Source organism: Eupeodes corollae, chromosome 1, assembly GCF_945859685.1.
Source record: "Eupeodes corollae chromosome 1, idEupCoro1.1, whole genome shotgun sequence".
Classification (NCBI taxonomy): domain Eukaryota; kingdom Metazoa; phylum Arthropoda; class Insecta; order Diptera; family Syrphidae; genus Eupeodes; species Eupeodes corollae.
Window position 1 is genome coordinate 151,087,929 of NC_079147.1, and position 18,808 is coordinate 151,106,736.

Genomic DNA, 18,808 nt, shown 5'->3' on the forward strand with positions numbered 1-18,808 from the left:
ACTGCTTACTGTCGCGAAAGCTTAAACCTCCCCTAATGCTTAACTAGTTTCATAATCATCCCATGTGATGATAGCCTGTATTTTAAGGAATTTTTAATATTTTTTTACGACCAGTAAATAGATACAATTGCATTAAGTTTATTATCATTTATTAACATAGTTCGACAGTATAAATAAAAAAATTTAATTAAAAATTATTTGTGTCTGGTTGTTTTACACATAGGATATAATATATTTATTTATATAATAAAGAAAGATGTTGTATGAACAGCGTTTGAAATCGGAATCAGAAAATTTGTGACAACTAATTTTCTCATAATATTAAACATTAAAAAACGATTGCTTATGTTTTTCAATACCCCTACTCAATCGTTTAAACCAAGTCTTAAACATAAATCTTGAAAACGTGTTGAATCAAGGGATTTTGTAAGAACGTCTGTAAGTTGATCCTTTGTTCCAATAGACTTGATTTCAATCAGTCCATTTTGAATGTGATCTCGAATAAAGTGGTGTTTTATATCTATATGTTTAGATCGTTTACTCTCTAAATTTGTAGCCATTCCAATACATCCCTTATTGTCTTGGTTAATTATTGCAGGTTCCATGTTAATTTGCTTAAGGTCTTGTAATATGCCTCGGATCTTCTTCAATCTTAATTCCAAGCATATCGAATCAAAGGATTAGGGCTACTTACTTCAAGTACAAGTTTTTTCTTTTTTGTTTCCTTTTAAAAATCTCACAATTCGTTTGAGAGCTTGCTAATGAATTTCTGATGGGTTGTGTTGGTATCTTCCCATGTATCCAACTGGAAAACATATATACGCACATCATAATATACATTAAGCTTCTAAACAATTCTCTGTAGGGCTTGTCAAGTGTAATTTCAGTTATTGTCTTTTTAAGTTGTAGTCCTTTTTCCATCGGGGTTCTAGTAGGATTACATTCTTCCATTCTAAACTTGCTTAAAATATTTGCAATGCTAGATACTTGCGATAAATGTATTTCGTTTTCATGAACATCAATCTAAATTCCAAAAAAATATTTAAGATTCCCACAGTCTGACATCTCGAATGTCTTTTCCAATTTTTCTTTAATTGCTCTATTTGTCTTAAGCTTTTTCCAGCAATGAGTAAATCATCAACATACAGAATAAGTATGATGATGTCATCTTCTTCTTGTCCCATCTTGGTGTACAAACAATAGTCGTGCTTGGATCTTACTCATTCTCTTCAGAAAAACACCAGTTTTCCTTTGACAGATGATCACTAGCCCCAGAGTCTTATTTAAACTTAATTTTGTACCAAGATCTTTCATTCCTCTTGATTGGTGACGATCTGACATCAAACAGATGCCTTTCGTATTTTTGTTGCATCTTTGATTCGGCTCAACGTCATTTTTCCGACAGTCTTTTGCTAAGTGCCCTATCTTGTTACCCTTAAAGCATTTACCTTGAAACTTAAAGGTTTTCTTTGGGTATTTCTTCCCAGCGAACGCCGATTTTTTATGGAAAACTTCACCTTCCCTATATTCTAATTTCGCTTCTTCCAAAAGTATCCTATCTTTGACAATACCAAACGTAAGTTCTCCACCCGTTAAGTTTTGTAAGGCAGTAACTAACGGATCGAACTTTTCAGAGAGTTTTAGGAAGAATTGAGCCAACATATCGCTTTCGTATAGTGATGCTCCAGACATCTTCAGTTGCCTTACCAAGTTTTCAAAAAATCATGATGTGGTTAGCTACTGAATCACCATCATTCATACGAAGCTTCATTAGCTGCTTTCGTACCAAAAGTTGGACAACAACCGATTATTTTGCAAAAGATGATTGAAGGCGTTCCCACATCTCTTTAGCAGTATTCTTTTCACGGATTTAACTTAAGCAGTCTTTATGCACAAACGCTACGATTTTATCCTTCGCTTTCTGATCTCTTCTAGAAAATTCTTCTTATCCTGCATTAGTAGCCTTAACGACTTTCGTTAAAACATCAGCCAGACTAAGCGAGTCCAGATGTGTTCGAACTCTGAACTGCCAATCATCGAGTCCGCTTCCATTGAATTGCGGAATTCCACAAACTAACTCTTTTGATTCGCCCATAACCTACTAAAGTCTGGTTGTTTTACAAACAGGATATAATATATTTATTTATGTAACAAAGAAAGATGTTGAAATCGGAATCAGACAATTTGTCACAACTAATTTTCTCATAATATTAAATATTAAAAAAAAAAAACGAAAATGTTTTTTAATAAAAATATTGTAATGAACACGAGTTACACCGGTGTGAACAACTCCACTTCAAAAAAATGGGCTCGCACTTTCTCCACGATTCCGGCTAATTGGCTTATCTAAAACAAAAAAAGAAAACGGCGTTTTAATCTGTGCGCCTAAATGCATGGAATGAACTATCATCAAATGAATATACCAAAAATTGGACTTTTGGGAGACATTTGAAAAAAAGTCTCGAATTTTGCGTTTTTTTTTTTTTTTTTTTGCTATACAAAAAATCGAAATGTTTTGAATTTTTGCTTGTCGATAGTTCATTCCATGTGTTTACGTGTGCTGACTCCAATCCAACAAACTTAAAGTCATTCGGTCGCCGTTTTTGAGATACGTAGGAGGAAAGTTTGAAAAACCCAGTTTTAAGAAAAACTCGTTTAAAGTTTCAAGTCCTCTTAACTATGAAAATATCAACTTACCTTTCAATCGGCCATGCCTGGTCCAAATAGTATCCCTTCATCTTCCTCTTGAAACTCTTTCAAAGCAGATTGTTCAGGTCTTGAATCAATTCTGGCTTGTTTAACGGCATCACTTACGCGCCACTCAGAACGTGAGATTCGCTTTTCATCACGTTTCTCAACATAAGTATTGGCTTCGTGGCCTATATTGCATCCCATAACCGACATTACTTTCAAATTACCTTTAAAACCTTGATTAAAGATTTCCTGAATAACTTTATCAGTAAGTTTACCTGGTCCTTTTCCACCGATTCCTTTATTTGTTTAATCTTTTTCAACAGCCCGAAGTTGTATCTTTAAAACGACTTCGAATTTTGAAAAATCCCTTTACTACCGTATTCTAGACATATTAAACTAGCAATTTATAAAAAAAAATGTTTGAACCCATCACTGGGATGACCCCCTTAATTATATAAAAACAAAGTAGCTGTTTAAAAATTAATTTGAAAATATCTTATATTAGTGAGCTTACGTTTGGTTAGGTTAGGTTAAAATGGCTGTTCGTGTTGGAGTAGAACACACTTAGGACGGTTTGATGGGCCATTTAGAAACCACGTGAATCTTGAGGCTTTCTTCTAAGCGCATTGAAACCAGTTTGAGTCCCTTGCGAAACGTCAAAGAATGATTATGTTAATATGATTGTTAGTCTTATTATGTTAATAAGATCGTTATAGATGAATTCTTCTAGGTAATTCTAGCGTTTTTGAGTTAGAGTTGGGCTTGTACAAAGGAGGTAAAGAACTGTTTCCTCATCATACAGCTTCTGCAAAAGTCGTTTAAGAATTATATTATACAGTGCACGGTTATGACACCGATTTAGATGGTATGGGATCTCCTAAGAGATAGCAAGCATCTTGAGCGCTTTAAATCTAGTGTTGGCCAAATGTTTTGTCGTGACCTGACACGTGGTGATGTTATTCCACCTGGTGTTTGCCTTCGTCATAGCGTCTTGCATTAGCAATAGTTTACATGTTGCGATTGGTATGCCAGCATTAGCCAAACGTGGTAGAATGGGTTGTACTGTACCGTTCCTGGCTAGTTCATCTGCCCTAAAATTTTCTGAAATGTCTCTATAGCCCGGCTGCGACCAGCAAAAGTAAATATTAAACTGTTGTGTCATCTTGATTAGAGATTATCGACAGTTATGGATTGTTTTAGAGTTTAGTAGAGACAGAGTCTAGAGATTTAAAAGCGGCCTGGCTATTTGAAAAAAAAAAAAAAAAAATACGGATATCAGATGAGGATATCACGTTTTCTTGAAGGCAGAACAAGGCTTCTTTTATCGACAAAAGTTCCGCCTGGAAGACGCTACAATGATTAGGAAGGCGGAATGAGAGATTTAATTTCGGTCGTTCAGAGTACACACCCTACCAATCTATTCATTTGTTTTTGAACCAACTGTATAAAAGTGGATTGACTCGTCCTCCAGGAATGACAAATCCTCCCAGAAAGATCTAGAAGGTAAGAAGTCTGGCAGTTTCTGTCAAATTGTAGTTGGGGGGATGGTGTAGTCTGTGTGCTTTGGAATTGATTCTTAACATTTAAGAATTACGAATGTTATTATTAACCAACTGAGATGAAGCTTTCAGGCGAATAGTAGAGCAGATGGAGCTAAGCAATCCACTATAGTGCCAGTTTTTCATATGCATAAAACTATTTCTCTCTCTACAGTTCTGACTCAGTGTTATGAGAAAGATCTCAAAGCTCTTTGTATGCACTTGCAAACAAGTCTTCTGAAAGCGTAAATGGAAGTGTAATTATAAACAATAATGCTGACCATCTCATTGAATTTCTAGTAAAAGATCTGAAACTAAATAAAGTTTTACTGGAGAAGTCGCAGTTACCAGTTTTAAAGGCAAGAACAAAAATGTTATGCTTAAAATCATAGAAGCATTTAAAGTAAACTTCAATGGTTGTAAATTTTTCATCCGTGTTGCACGTAGCCTGTACATTTATTGAGTAGTATCCTTTGCGGTTGACGTTCTTCTCGTAGTGATAGAGTGGTTTCCTTATTTGCACATGTGTACAAACCAGAGCACCAATGGCGTAAGGAAACTCATACTTACTGCTCCATAACCTTTGCGCTTCTTTTATTTATTCAGGAGTGTGTGGAAATATGATCCAATCAGTTGCACGTCTTGCAATTTTTGTTGCGACTTGCTGTACCACCTAGATATCGTTGGTTGATTGACACCAATGTCTTCACCAACACCGCTTTGAAATTCAGGATCTCCTATATCGTTGGTTGATTGACACCAATGTCTTCACCAACACCGCTTTGAAATCCAGGATCTCCTACATAACGGAGACAAATCCTCATTTTTTCTTGATGTTTTCAGGGTTGGGTCCAAAAACTCATTCGTCAATAATTGCACACCTGTTTCACTAAAACTACACAATTTTCGAAAAACTTCACCAATTGGACATCTTCTATTTTTTGAAACACGATTTGTATCAAAATTATTCAGAAACTCTTCGATTTTGATAGTTGTTTGCCAACTAAGTAAGAGAAAACGCATCCATGCAATCGAGGGTTTGCTCCTCTTTTTGCATATCAAAACTAGAACTTTCTCACATAGAGCTTTCGTCGAGAGATAGATCTCAACACTTTGAGTTCGAACTCACAGCTTAAGATCGATCTCGGTCTCTTTATTTTTTTTGCATACCACTTTAAGAAAGTGAGTAAAGAGCTTGGACTCATCTTTTTGCATCATTACATTGATTTAACCAAATACCTTTTTTATTAGAAAGTATGCAGTGTTTCCTAATGGTTTTATCTGTTGAAACGTGTGTTCCGTACTGTCTTCAAATCGTTGTAGTTCAATACTTACAAATTCACCTGATTGTACCTATGCCTTTGTTTTTCTTAGGTTTTGTTATGCAATATTTCATTTTTTCTTGTTAAAAAAGTTTATTTAATAAACTTTTATATTTATAGGTGCTCAGGTGTGGCAAATCCTTATCCTTGCACATAAGAAAATAAGGATCAAAATTTAAATTTAAAGAAGATTCAACCATTAAATGGAAACAGTTAAATAAGTTATACTTGTGAATATTGTTATTGTACATAATCTTGTTCTCTTAAAATAAAAACTTTATAAAGGTAGAAATGTGTGTATTATTTTTTTCTTACAATCCAATGATGTATCACAATATTGACATATTATCAGTTTTATCAATATTGAAAGAAAAAAGATTTCTAACAGGTTAATTTTCTTTGAACTTAAAGCTACTCCTAGAGTTATTTTCTTAGTTCTTAAAAAACGACCATTACAAACAAAAAAAGAATACGATTTATTGGACCGTGAGTAAACCACTTTTGTTGAGCTCCGTCAATAAAACCATTAAGAAATCGAGAAAAGAGTTTTCAAACAAAAATTAAAATTTGCAGATTGATCGAACTGCGAATTCATCCTTTTGAAAATAATAGTAGGCTAAGAGATTACTTGTGAGCTTTCGAGTGAACCGAACAAAATGACCATTTTTCCAACAGAAGAAAAAGAAATCCTTTGAACTCATTTAAAAAATTATATACATAACATATTACTTAGTAATTACCTTAATTTGTTTTATTTATTTAATATTTCTCTAGAATTCAATAAATACAAAAAAAGACATCCTTCTGGATTGGCTGGTTCAAATGATTAATAATTGCAAAACTCCTTCCAATCAAGAAAAGGGATTGGCTAGACTTTTAAAACCAGATGGCTTTGCGATTGGTAAGTTGTAGATAAATTAAAATTAAAATGCATTTCAATTGAAAATTAATTTTTATTAACAGGTAATGTTTCTGAATTAACATTTGAAGAAATCGACGGTGTTGACTATGCTTTCTACAATAGTAATGATCAAAAATTTGGATACTTGCGTTTTAAGCCAAGAACGCAAAAAAAAATATCAAAGGCAAAGCGATATGAACTGGTAAGTTTATTTTTTTTTTTCTTTAAAACATAATTTAAAAAATTACATTTACCAATATTAAACAAAATAAATATCTAAAATTTCCTATCGGCAAAACAATCAGGTAGCACTTTAACATCTGTGATATAAGTGTTTTTTTTTTTTGTTAAATCAATAGTTTTTTTTGCTTGTTATTTTCATAATATTTTTGTATTTATTTTCAATTTGTGTCAGTGCCGTCAGGTGTGGAGATAAAAGAAAACAATATGATTTAATACAAATATTGAATAAAGAAAAATATCCCCTGAAGAAGTACCGAATTCTTACGTTGGGAGAAAGGATGAAATAGTTTTTTATTTTCATTCCCAAACCAAAAAAACCAAAAGAGCCTTTTTTCAAAACAATCAATCTCAAAGAGGTCTAAATTTCTTTGAATTTACTTTTTATTGAAATTTCTTACTGCTCAGTGCAAGTTGTTTTGGAGTAACACACTTTATGAGCAGGATTTCGATGCACTCAATAGTTTTATTGAACCTATCACAAATTTTATCGTAATCGAAAACTTTTACGAATCCCGAGAAAAAAACTGTTACCAAATACTTTCGTAATACAAAATTGTGCGAGGCTCCCTCCAAAAATGGTCAAACATTAGTTTTTTGGTAAAGTTATATTCAAAACCTGTAACTAAGAGGGTGGGTCAAAAAGTTCGCGGAAGGGAAGGGCAGGGGGATGAAATTTAACAAATTTTTGTTTTTTCTTTTCTCCCTTATTCCTAATGCACCTTCGAAAAAAAAAATATTTTTAAAGTCCTTCAAAATAGGCAGAAATTGTCGACTTGACGTCTTCATCAGCGGTAAATCCTTTTCCACTTAGTTCTTTCTTCAGATTTGGAAATAAAAAAAACATTAGAGAAGTCCAAATCTGGGCTGTAAGGGGGTAATTCAATAAACTGAACCCACATTTCTGCAAGGCTGTTATTGCAACGAGACTCTTGTGAACCGGCGCATTGTCTTGCAAAAGCAGAAATCCTTTTGTCTATTTTCCTCTCCTTTTTTCTATGATGGCTTCTTTTTAATTATGTAAGATGTTTGCTTAGTAAATATATAGATAGATAATTTTATTTACAAAAAGAGTTTTATAAAAAATGAGTATTGTTGGTTTAAAATTAGTTTTGAAAATAACTTTAAGTTGCCTGTCAGGTGAAAAACTTACTTACTTACTTAAGGTGGCGCTACAATCCGGGGCGCACCTGGGCCTCAACCAACATGCGTCTCCAGCCAGCTCGGTCCCGAGCTAGCTGCCTCTAGTTTCGTACGCCAAGTTGGTTGAGGTCTTCAACCACCTGATTGCGCCATCTGAGTCGCGCTCTTCTTCTACTGCGCCGTCCCTCGGGATTGGATTCGAAGACCTTCAGAACTGAAGCGTTGATGTCCATTCGCTCTACATGATCCAGCCATCTAAGCCGATTAACTTTAACTCTCAGTCAGTGTCGCTGTACAGCCCGTACAGTTCGTCGTTATATCTTCTCCTCCATTCTCCATCTATGCGTACGGGACCAAAAATCACCCGAAGAATTTTTTCTCTCGAAGCATCCTAAGACGCTCTCATCTTTCTTTGACAGGGTCCAGGCCTCAGCGCCATAAATGAGAACCGGGATGATGAGTGTCTTATAGATGGTGATTTTAGATGCTAGAGAGAGGACTTTACTTCTCAATTGCCTTCTAAGTCCAAAGAAGCAACGATTTGCAAGAGTTATTCTTCGTTTGATTTCAGCGCTGGTGTCGTTGTCTGCATTAATAGCGATGCCTAGGTATACAAAGTCCTTAACTACCTCAAAGTTATAGCGGTCGATGGTGACGTTTTGTCCAAGACGTCGTCTTTCAGTGTCCTTTTTTGATGACAGCATATACTTGGTCTTGCCCTCATTGACCACTAAACCCATCTTCTTCGCTTCCGTCGCAATGCTCAAAAACGCTCCACTGACATCACGCTTTGATCTTCCAATTATGTCAATATCATCTGCATATCCGAGTAATTGGATGGATTTTTGGAAGATTGTGCCTCTAGTGTTGACAGTTGAGTTTTGCACAATTCTTTCCAGAACGATGTTGAAGAAGTCGCATGACAGTGCATCGCCTTCTCTAAAACCTTTTTTGACATCAAATGCATCGGTAAGATCTTTTCCGACCTTGATAGAGCAGCGTGCATTCTCCATCGTCATTCTGCACAAACTGATAAGTTTGACAGGGTTGCCAAAACTAGACATTGCTCGGTAGAGCTCTTCCCTATAGATGCTGTCATACGGGGCTTTAAAATCGATAAAGAGATGGTGAGTATCGATTTGAAGGGTTTTTTCCAAGATCTGCCGTAGTGTAAATATTTGGTCGATAGTGGACTTTCCTGGTCTGAAGCCACACTGATAAGGACCAATCAGGTTGTTGGCGAATGGCTTCAGACGTTCACATAATACGGCAGAGAGGATCTTATACGCCATGTTAAGGAGACTGATGCCTCTGTAGTTGGTGCAGTTTAGAGGGTCTCCTTTCTTATGTATTGGGCACACTATGCTGAGATTCCACTCATCGGGCATGCTTTCTTCCGACCATATTTTGCAGATGAGTTGGTGCATGCTCCGTACCAAGTCATCGCCTGCTGCTTTCAATAGTTTTCAGGAGTAAAACAATGATGTCCACTTAGCGCTCTTTTGTTCTCGTTATTTATAAATGATGTTGCAGATGAACTTCCAGGGGGATTAAGAATAGTAAGCTGCAAGCTTTCAGAATCACCCGAAGATTTACAATTGATTATCAATAGGTTATCTGTATATTGTAACAGATGGGGACTTTCTATTAACACAAAAAAATCCAAAATAATAGTATTTGCCCGTACACAAAGCGCTTATAATGGAAGAAGCTGGTATTATAATGGTACGCAACTTGAAATTGAATCCAACATTAAACTTCAAAATTCATTTATCGGAGAAAGCCCAAAGCTCACAAAGTTTGATAAAATTAACATGGAAAAATATCTTCTCCAACAAACAAATTAATTTATCAACAAAATACAAAATATTTAATTCAGTAGTGAAATCTACTCTCTTGTATGCTGCTCTGGTTTGGGGATCAGAAGAATATGAAGAAATCGAAAATTTTTAAAGGAATTTTATAAAAAAACTTATCAACCTACCTCTGAATACGCCTAGTTATGCCATATATTTAGAAACATGAGTTCCAAAACTTTTAACAAGCACTCTGAAGTATCTGACTACATCACCAAAGAGCACAGCAACTTCTTTTATATGAGCTGAGAAACAAGGATTGGTGGTTTGCAAGATGGCAATCTGTTTACATTGTAAACCATGTGACAGAACAAATGTACAGCATCATAGAGAAAAATGAAGACATAATTAAGCATTCACTGGTAGAAGAAGCAGTCAGCTCAGCTATAATCTTGGTCCCAGAAATTATTTCAAAGAGACACTGTGTTATGAAGAGATATCCCTAATCTTTAAAGCAAGATGTGAAGTTTTCAACTTAAATGGATGTCTTTATAATGGTAGTTTTAACCAATTCTGTACGCTGTGCAACTTAAAATCAAAAGAAGATTGTCTACATTTCATTGGTATCTGTCCAACATTCAAAACTCAAAGATGATACTTTTTCGGGAAAATTACTCTTACCCTGCAAGAGACTATAAACATCCTTAACAAGCATGATTGAAAAACATTAAGTACATTTTTAAAAGATATCTACAAGTATAGATTGTTATAAATAACAGAATACTATTAAATCAAAACATACATAAATTTAAATAATCTTACTTTTTTTGTCAATCTGGCTGACGGCATAGCCATAGCATCTAAATTCAAAGTATTGTATAAAATTAGTAGTACCCGTGGCATGATGATTAGTGCGTTGGACTGTCATGCCAGAGGTCTTGGGTTCGATCCCTGCCTATGCCATCTTAAGTCTTTTCACGGGTACTGCCTCTTGCTAGGAATTGACAAATTCTCCAAGAGTAACTCTTGTCATGAAAAAGTGCTTGCTCAAATTAGCCGTTCGGATTCGGCATATAAACTGTAGGTCCCCTCCATTCCTGACAACATTACTCGCACACAGGAATGGTTGAGAGTTGTGAGTCACTAGGCCCTAGTTCTCAACGGACTGTTGCGCCACCCAATTTATTTATTTTTATTGTATAAAATTTTGTAAATTAATGTAAATAAATAAATTACTTACTTACTATAAGCTTAGTAAGTAGATTAAGTTAAGTTAAGACGCTTTTAAGAAGTAATATAAGTTTGAGTAGCAGTAGCCATTAAGAACGTTGAGAAAGGATGCGGGCAGGTATTTTCCGATTCATCCATATTACATAATGTACATATGCCTTCTATATCTCCTTGGAAAGCTCTTCCAGTGATATAAAGGAACCCGCAGCGAGCTTTAAAAATTATGGAAATAATATCACGTGAATTGGAGTCATCAAAGTAGCTCGGTATACAAGAGTACATCAAGTTGCAATATTAATCGTGAAATTGAGACTGTGTCCAGTGATTTCTTTCATTTAGAGAAGAGTAAGAGAATGTTATGTAAGCTGGGACATACAAGTAGATTCATGTCAAAAGAAAAATCCAACGAACATCCATGAAAAAGATCGAACCATTCCTACGCCCAGAAGATTTTCTTGTTTATAATGACTTTCGATAAAATTTTGGGTAATCTACAAGGGGCGTTCAATATATTCTCCGTATCGGGGTGAAGCTGTGGTTATATATATAAATTGACTTATTTATCAAGTAATACTATTATTTTAGTGCATTTATGTAAAAGTTCATATAAATGTGATTATTATTTACCGTTAAATCTCTATTTAAACAGAATCATAATGGCAACTGAGACGATGATGGTGAAAATTGAGCATCGCGCTGTAATTAAATTTCTCACTAAGCAAGGAAAAAGTCAAAAAACTATTCATGAATAAATGGTGGCAGTTTACCAGGGTTCCGCACCTTCATTATCAACTGTGCAAAAGTCGTCAAGTGAGTGCTATGCATCGGATTGTTACTGGGACGAAACATGGGTTCACCACTATGACCCTGAAAGCAAACAAGAGCCCATGCAGTGGCATAAAAAAGGAACATACCCCCCCAAGAAGTTCAAAGTCACTCCGTCTGCCGGGAAGCTCATGGCCACAGTTTTTTGGGGCTCAAAGGGAATCTTACTCATTGAGTACAAAAAAAAAGGTGAAACCATCAACGCCAAATCCTACGCTTCCACTTTGCATAATTTGCGGGAGGAAATTAAAAAGAAAAGACGGGGTAAACTCGCAGCGGGTGTGTTGTTTCTTCATGGCAACGCGCCTGTTCACACGGCGCGAGTTTCCAAGGCTGCTGTGCGAGATTGTGGTTTTGAAGAAATTCAACATCCACCCTATAGTCCAGACCTTGCCCCTAGTGATTACTTCCTGTTTCCGGATTTGAAAAAATATCTTCGTGGAAAAAGATTTTCGGATGATGAAGAACTCAAGTCGGCAATAAATGGGTATTTTGCAGGGAAAGAGGAAACTTATTTTTTTGAGATTATATTGAAAAATAGAAACAATTTAAATTGAATTCGCATTTTCCTTCATATCGATACCGAGAATATATTGAACGTCCCTCGTATTATTAGAAAGATTTAGATTTCGTCTTATGAAAGAAAAATGTAGCTGGAGGGACGTTAGAAAACCCTTCGGTAAACCTGTTTCAATGTGCAGTACATAGTTAGGCGTATTATCGGGCAGTAAAAAGCATCTTTTCATGAAGAAACGCTGCAACTTTTCGACTTGGTTGTATTCGCGGTATCACAGTACAACGTAAAAGCTTTTAAGGCGGCATTGTATATTTTGAACTTTGTTGAGTGTTGGACGGTATTGTCTCGCAGCAGTCTCGAACACGTTGCATCGATGGAATTTTTAGATGCTCCCAATCTGTTTCTTAGATGCTCATTCCAAGACATGTTGTAATTAAACACTACCGCAAGATATTTGTATTGATTAGACACCTTTATTTCAGAATTATTGTAAAACCATTTTTCGCACGCTGCTCTTCTTCCACCATTGCGAACTATTACTATTTTCCGATTTTTTTTTTGCATTATTGACAGTAATAGTGACTTCAAGTTTGGTGTTACATACTTTCTTAAATTGTTTTTTTTGCTTTTTCTATTGTCTTAGCATTTAAACATTTGACAATTATGTTCTGCCGTTTGGTGTACTTCTCGGCCTCTTCCAATCTTCTTTCAAACCATGGATTTACTCATTTTCATCTTATCTATTTCCTCTTTCAATACTTTGTTTTCCTCTTCAAGTTCTGCCGCACGCATAATAACACCGCTAATATCATTCTTTGTGGCAATATCTCTTAATTTTTCATCTAAAAGTGCATCCATTTTCGAAATAATTGAATTCATTAATAATACGTTTGCCATATTGGTATTTGTGCAATTTTTCTTAAACAACAAGGAATCAAATTCTGGCGAATTCTGTCGTAACGATCTCTTCGAATTTTAATTTTCATTCATGAGTAAGGTTGGTGAATTTGATAAATATCAAGAGGTTGTGGGATAAGATACTGGAATAATGGTCGCATTCATAAAGCTAGTGGCTACGTAGTCAAGGGATTCTGATTGGCTTAATCTAACTACAAAAGTAGTTGAAATTTCCCCTCCGACGTAGTGTAAAATGTTCGACTGCAAATTTAGTGCATATTGGTTTTGACGTTTCAGTTCCGGATTGACTAGCTTTGTAGTGCAATTTTGCATTCACAAAGCTAGTTGAATTTTGACCACGTAGTCACTAGCGCTTTGTGAAAGCGCCCAATTTCTGTGCTTTATAGTGAATTAAGAGCTTTGTCAAATAAATAGCTATGAGTTGTTTCGGTTATTTATTTTGGTGAGAGTTGAAAATTTATTCAACTTTACAGTTCTACCTGAGCATGCGCAGACAAAATTGCAAGCGTCAGAGATGCATTTGTTTCCTTGCTTGTGGTGAATTATACTTTATGTATTTGATTGTTATCAATGTGTGAAAAATGTTCTACTCACAAGTATGTTAAGACTCAAGCAGAAAGAAAGCACTCAATTCAAATTTGTATATTCTTTGAATTAAATAATTAAATATATTATTGCTTCATGCACTAAGATTAAGTTTTATAATATATTTTTTAAGCACAATGGTTGCCACCTTCAAATTACACAATAACACAGACTTTAATTTTGTTCACAAATCCTAAACGGCTTTAAATTCAAAATCTTCTAAGAGTAAAATTTAACACATCCACATTGCACAGTATCCGCCGGTTATATTGACACCCTTTTCTCTGTAATCAATAAGCAAAATCTCCTCCGAATCCCAAAAGGCGTTAGCCATAATTTTTCCAGCCGATTGTGAGACCTTGAATTTCTTACTGGGTGCTTCGACTCTTTTTCCCCACTGCATCGACACCTGTTTTGACGAAGGCTGAAAAAAATAAACCCAAGTTTCATTCCCAGTCACATTTTGAGCAATAAATTAATCTCTCTTTCCATTAGACAGATTCAAAAGCTCAAGAGAAGACTTTACACGCTGTCGCTTCTGAACAGTTGAAAGCATTCTCGGCACCCACCTAGCACTGACCTTAGACATGTGAAGATGCTCATGCAGAACATTTAAAATGGTTGCAGGTGATACTCTAAACCGGTGTTTTTCAACGTCTGGGGCGCGACCCCCTAGGTTTATTAAGAAAAATGATAGTTAAAGCAAATATTCATTTGTGTCAAATAAACAAAAAAATAAAAATAACCTATGAGATATAATCCATCTTAAACATTTGTATCAAACTAACAAAAAGTTATTCTTAATGCGAGGGTTGCTCTTGTTTTTCAAAAATCAATCTCTCCCAACGTGGATCCGTTTTTACTACATTGAGAATTAAATCGTTTTCCAAATTTAAGCGATTTCTTTCCTTACTTTTAATTTTGGCCATTGATGCAAATGTCAACTCGAACAGGTACGAGGTGGCAAATGAAATAAAGCACTTCAAAGCTTCTAACGTTAATCCAGGATATTCTAATCTCCTTTTTAACCAAAAGGTATACAAATTGAAAGACTTAATTTCCAATTTCAGTATTCCATCGGCAGATTTACAGCTGCATTTAAAAACGGATTAAAGATCCACCTTGACCCAATATTCTTCGATATCTCTTCCACTGAGAAGTAATGACACATTTTTTCTGTCAACTTTTCTAACACCATTTTTTTTCAACAAAAGATTGTATCGAATAAAATAAATCTATGTAGTTTTTATTAAAAGACGATGACCAAAATTCAATTTTGTTTGCCATGGATTTTGTCTTTAACAGTGATGGCATTTTCATCCCGCCCTTGAAGACTTTTATTCAAGATATACAAACAAAAAAGTTCGAGATGTCAAAGTTGCCACATATTTTAATTAAACAAAATTCGAGTCATCGAAGTTAGAGATATCGAAGTTCGACGGTACGGAAAAAAAGCTAAAGGGTGCGTTTTATGTAAAGGGTTGAAAAACACTGCTCTAAACATTTCTGCAAGTTATTTCTACTATAATCGAGAATCTTCCAGAATTAGTTTCTCGACTTTTCCGACGATGTCTGAGGAAGTTGCCTCGATCGTTCGACGGACCAACCGGGGATCTTCTTATATGGAGCTTGTTTAAAAAGTCTATGCCAATTGTAAATCATTAAACAGCTGACATCTCTTCCAAAATGATCAGAGCCGATTTACCTTGCTTAGTCAAGAATTTTATCACTGCCCGAAACTCGATTTTGTCCATTATTAAGTTTTTCTCTCGGTTTGCCTTACTCACTCAGAAAAAGCTCAAACACTACTCACCAGATTTGAACCAAGATTGGCATAAATTTCCCTAATAAATGCCCTAACAATAAGGTAAGAAAATCCTCCGGGTTTAGATGGTATACCGGCCGAGTTTTACAAAAGTGCCAGCTCACAATTTCTAGAACAAATTTTACTTTAAATAAACAAGATGTTTATAGATGAGACAATTCCAAATAGCTTCCGATCTTCATACATTTCTGTGATCTTTAAAAAGAAAGATCCTAATCTACCGCAAAACTATAGGGCAATCTCTGTTCTCATCTCTCTGCGGAATATTTTCACTCAACTACTGTACCTAAGGCTTGTTTCCTGGGTTAAAAGGAATAATAAAAAAAGTTGTTTCCAAGCTGGGTTCAGAGCAATTCTCTCTACAATACACCAAATGTTTACTCTAAAGAGTATTGATAAAAAAAAGAATTCTATGCATTTTTTTGCATATTTCAAAGCCGCCTTTGAAACTATAAACAGAAAGTTACTACTTTTCAAACTGACAGGTATAGGCTTGTTTACAAAGTTCATAAGAATATATGAACAGCTAATATCAAATATTCAAATGTTCAAATGGTAGACATGTGCATTCAAGAGGACACAAGCGTCCACAGGTTTTTTCTCAAAATCCACCTCTGTCTATCAACTCCTACTCTCACCTCCCCGCGGTGAACATTGCATGCCTAGTACCTCAACTGGAGATTGGGTTCCAACCCCAGTGGAAAGTTGTTGGGAGCAGCAAACGAGAGAGGGGGGGAGAGGTGTTTCCACTAAGGCACCTCTCCTTATCCAGGCGGCAGCGGACGAATTCTTGAGATAGAATCAACGGTGGCGTGTACAGTTCCTGTAAGGTCGAACTACTTAGTGAACACCTTATAGGGCTTCTTCAAAATATTCGGAGCCCAGGCCTATAAGGAGCGGTTCATCCGGCTCCCCTTCCTTGGAGTTATACTAAGGATCTGGCCCTCCAGGTTTTGGGTTGTGCCGTCGGGGTGACTTCCTGGCCACGTAAAAACATCATAGTTTCGAAGCAACAACAAGCCTCGGATACGGACGGATTCACTGTTGACAACCCACACAAACGAAATAAGGACAACGAACTTCGGATATGTACGTGGAATGTTAGGTCCCTTAACAGACCACGTGCAGCCGAACAATTAGCGGAAGCCCTAAACTGCTGCAAGGCAGATATTAGAGCCATCCAAAAAGTGCGATGGGATGAACCGGGCAAACGCAAACTAAAAGACTGCGATATCTACTACGGCGACTGCTACCGAGAACAAAGACAGCGTCTATTTGGGTGTGGATTTGTTGTTGGAACTAGGCTCAGGCAAAAAGTCTTGAGTTTCAACAGTGTGAGCGAGCGCATCACGACAATCCGCATCAAGGCTAAATTCGCCAATATAAGCCTAATATGCGCACATGCCCCAACAGAGGAGGAAGATGAAGACACCAAAGACATATTCTTCGAGCTCTTAGACAGGACATATGAGCAGTGCCCTGGCTATGACATTAAAATTGTCTTAGGAGATTTTAATGCCAAGCTAGGAAGAGAAGACATCTTTGGTGGCATAATCGGGAGATACAGCCTGCACGACACTACCTCCGACAACAGATTCAGGCTGGTCGATTTCGCTGCGGGGCGAGACGTTCTGGTAGCTAGTACGCAGTTCACGCATCTTTATCCACAAGGGGACATGGAAATCTCCTAATCAATCAACCGTCAACCAGATTGACCACATTGCGATCGACGCACGACACTTCTCGAGTATCCAGAATATCCGAACATTCGGAGAGGCCAACATTGACTCGGACCCCTACCTCGTTTTAGCCAAGGAACGGCAACGGATATCCCGATCCAAGCCAAAACAAGGAAGTACTGTGAGAAGATTCGACGTTAGACGGCTACAATCGCAAGAGACTGCCATGTCCTTTTCCGATCGAGTCTCTAATAACCTCTTAAGGAGTCCTATGCTTCCTGCATTAAGCATTGAAAACCAGTGGGAGCAGTGCCTTGCAGCCATCAGAGATGAGGTTTCACACGGCCAAAACAGCGAAAAGCCTGGTTTGATGACGAATGCCGGCAAGCGCACTCAGTGAAACAAGAGGTATACAAAACTGCGCTGCACAAAAGGACTAGAGCTGCTCGCGAGCTCTACGAGCAGAAGAGGAGAGAGGAACACCGGCTTCTTAGATGGAAAAAAAGAGAGCATGAGAAGCGCGCGATTGGTAAATTTTACCAATTCTCCTTAAAATTGCGTATAAGATCCTCTTTGCCGTATTATCTGAATGTCTGAAGCCATTCGTCAACAACCTGATTGGTCCTTATCAGTGTGGCTTCAGACCAGGAAAGTCCACTATCGACCAAATATTCACACTACGGCAGATCTTGGAAAAAACCCGGGAGCTTCAAATCGATACCCACCATCTCTTTATCGATTTCAAAGCCGCGTATGACAGCATCTATAGGGAAGAGCTCTACCGAGCAATGTCCAGTTTTGGTATCCCTGTCAAACTTATTCGTTTGTGCAGAATGACGATGGAGAATGCACGCTGCTCTTTCAAGATCGGAAAAGATCTTACCGATGCATTTGATGTCAAAAAAGGTTTTAGAGAAGGCGATGCACTGTCATGCGACTTCTTCAACATCGTTCTGGAAAGAATTGTGCAAAACTCAACTGTCAACACTAGAGGCACAATCTTCCAAAAATCCATCCAATTACTCGGATATGCAGATGATGTTGACATAATTGGAACATAAACGGAAGCGAAGAAGATGGGTTTAGTGGTCAATGAGGGCAAGACCAAGTATATGCTGTCATCAAAAAAGGACAATGAACGACGACGTCTTGGACAAAACGTCACCATGGACAGCTATAACTTTGAGGTAGTTAAGGACTTTGTCTACCTAGGCACCGCTATTAATGCAGACAACGACACCCGTGCTGAAATCAAACGAAGAATAACTCTTGCAAATCGCTGCTTCTTTGGACTTAGAAGGCAATTGAGAAGTAAAGTCCTCTCTCGAGCATGTAAAATCACCATCTATAACACACTCATCATCCCGGTTCTCATTTATGGCGCTGAGGCCTGGACCCTGTCAAAGAAAGATGAGAGCGTCTTAGGATGCTTCGAGAGAAAAATTCTTCGGGTGATTTTTGGTCCCGTACGCATAGATGGAGAATGGAGGAGAAGATATAACGACGAACTGTACGGGCTGTACAGCGACACTGACCTAGTTAGCAGAATTAAAGTCCAACGGCTTAGATGGCTAGGTCATTTAGAGCGGACTTGG

At 36.8% G+C, this 18,808-nt stretch overlaps 1 protein-coding gene across 6 annotated transcripts in view; it reads left to right on the forward strand.

The window, feature by feature from the left end:
* LOC129939673 (serine/arginine repetitive matrix protein 2-like) overlaps window positions 1-18,808 on the forward strand; it is a 38,087-nt gene that overhangs the window by 17,597 nt on the left and 1,682 nt on the right. For 5 of the 6 annotated variants that reach the window (XM_056047774.1, XM_056047777.1, XM_056047778.1 and 2 more), the window contains 2 exons: window positions 6,329-6,455; window positions 6,518-6,657. In XM_056047774.1, the coding sequence (XP_055903749.1) occupies window positions 6,329-6,455; window positions 6,518-6,657 (267 nt within the window). Of the gene's footprint in view, window positions 1-5,674; window positions 5,815-6,328; window positions 6,456-6,517; window positions 6,658-18,808 lie in introns of those variants that run through there. The other variant, XM_056047779.1, reaches the window with a different exon arrangement.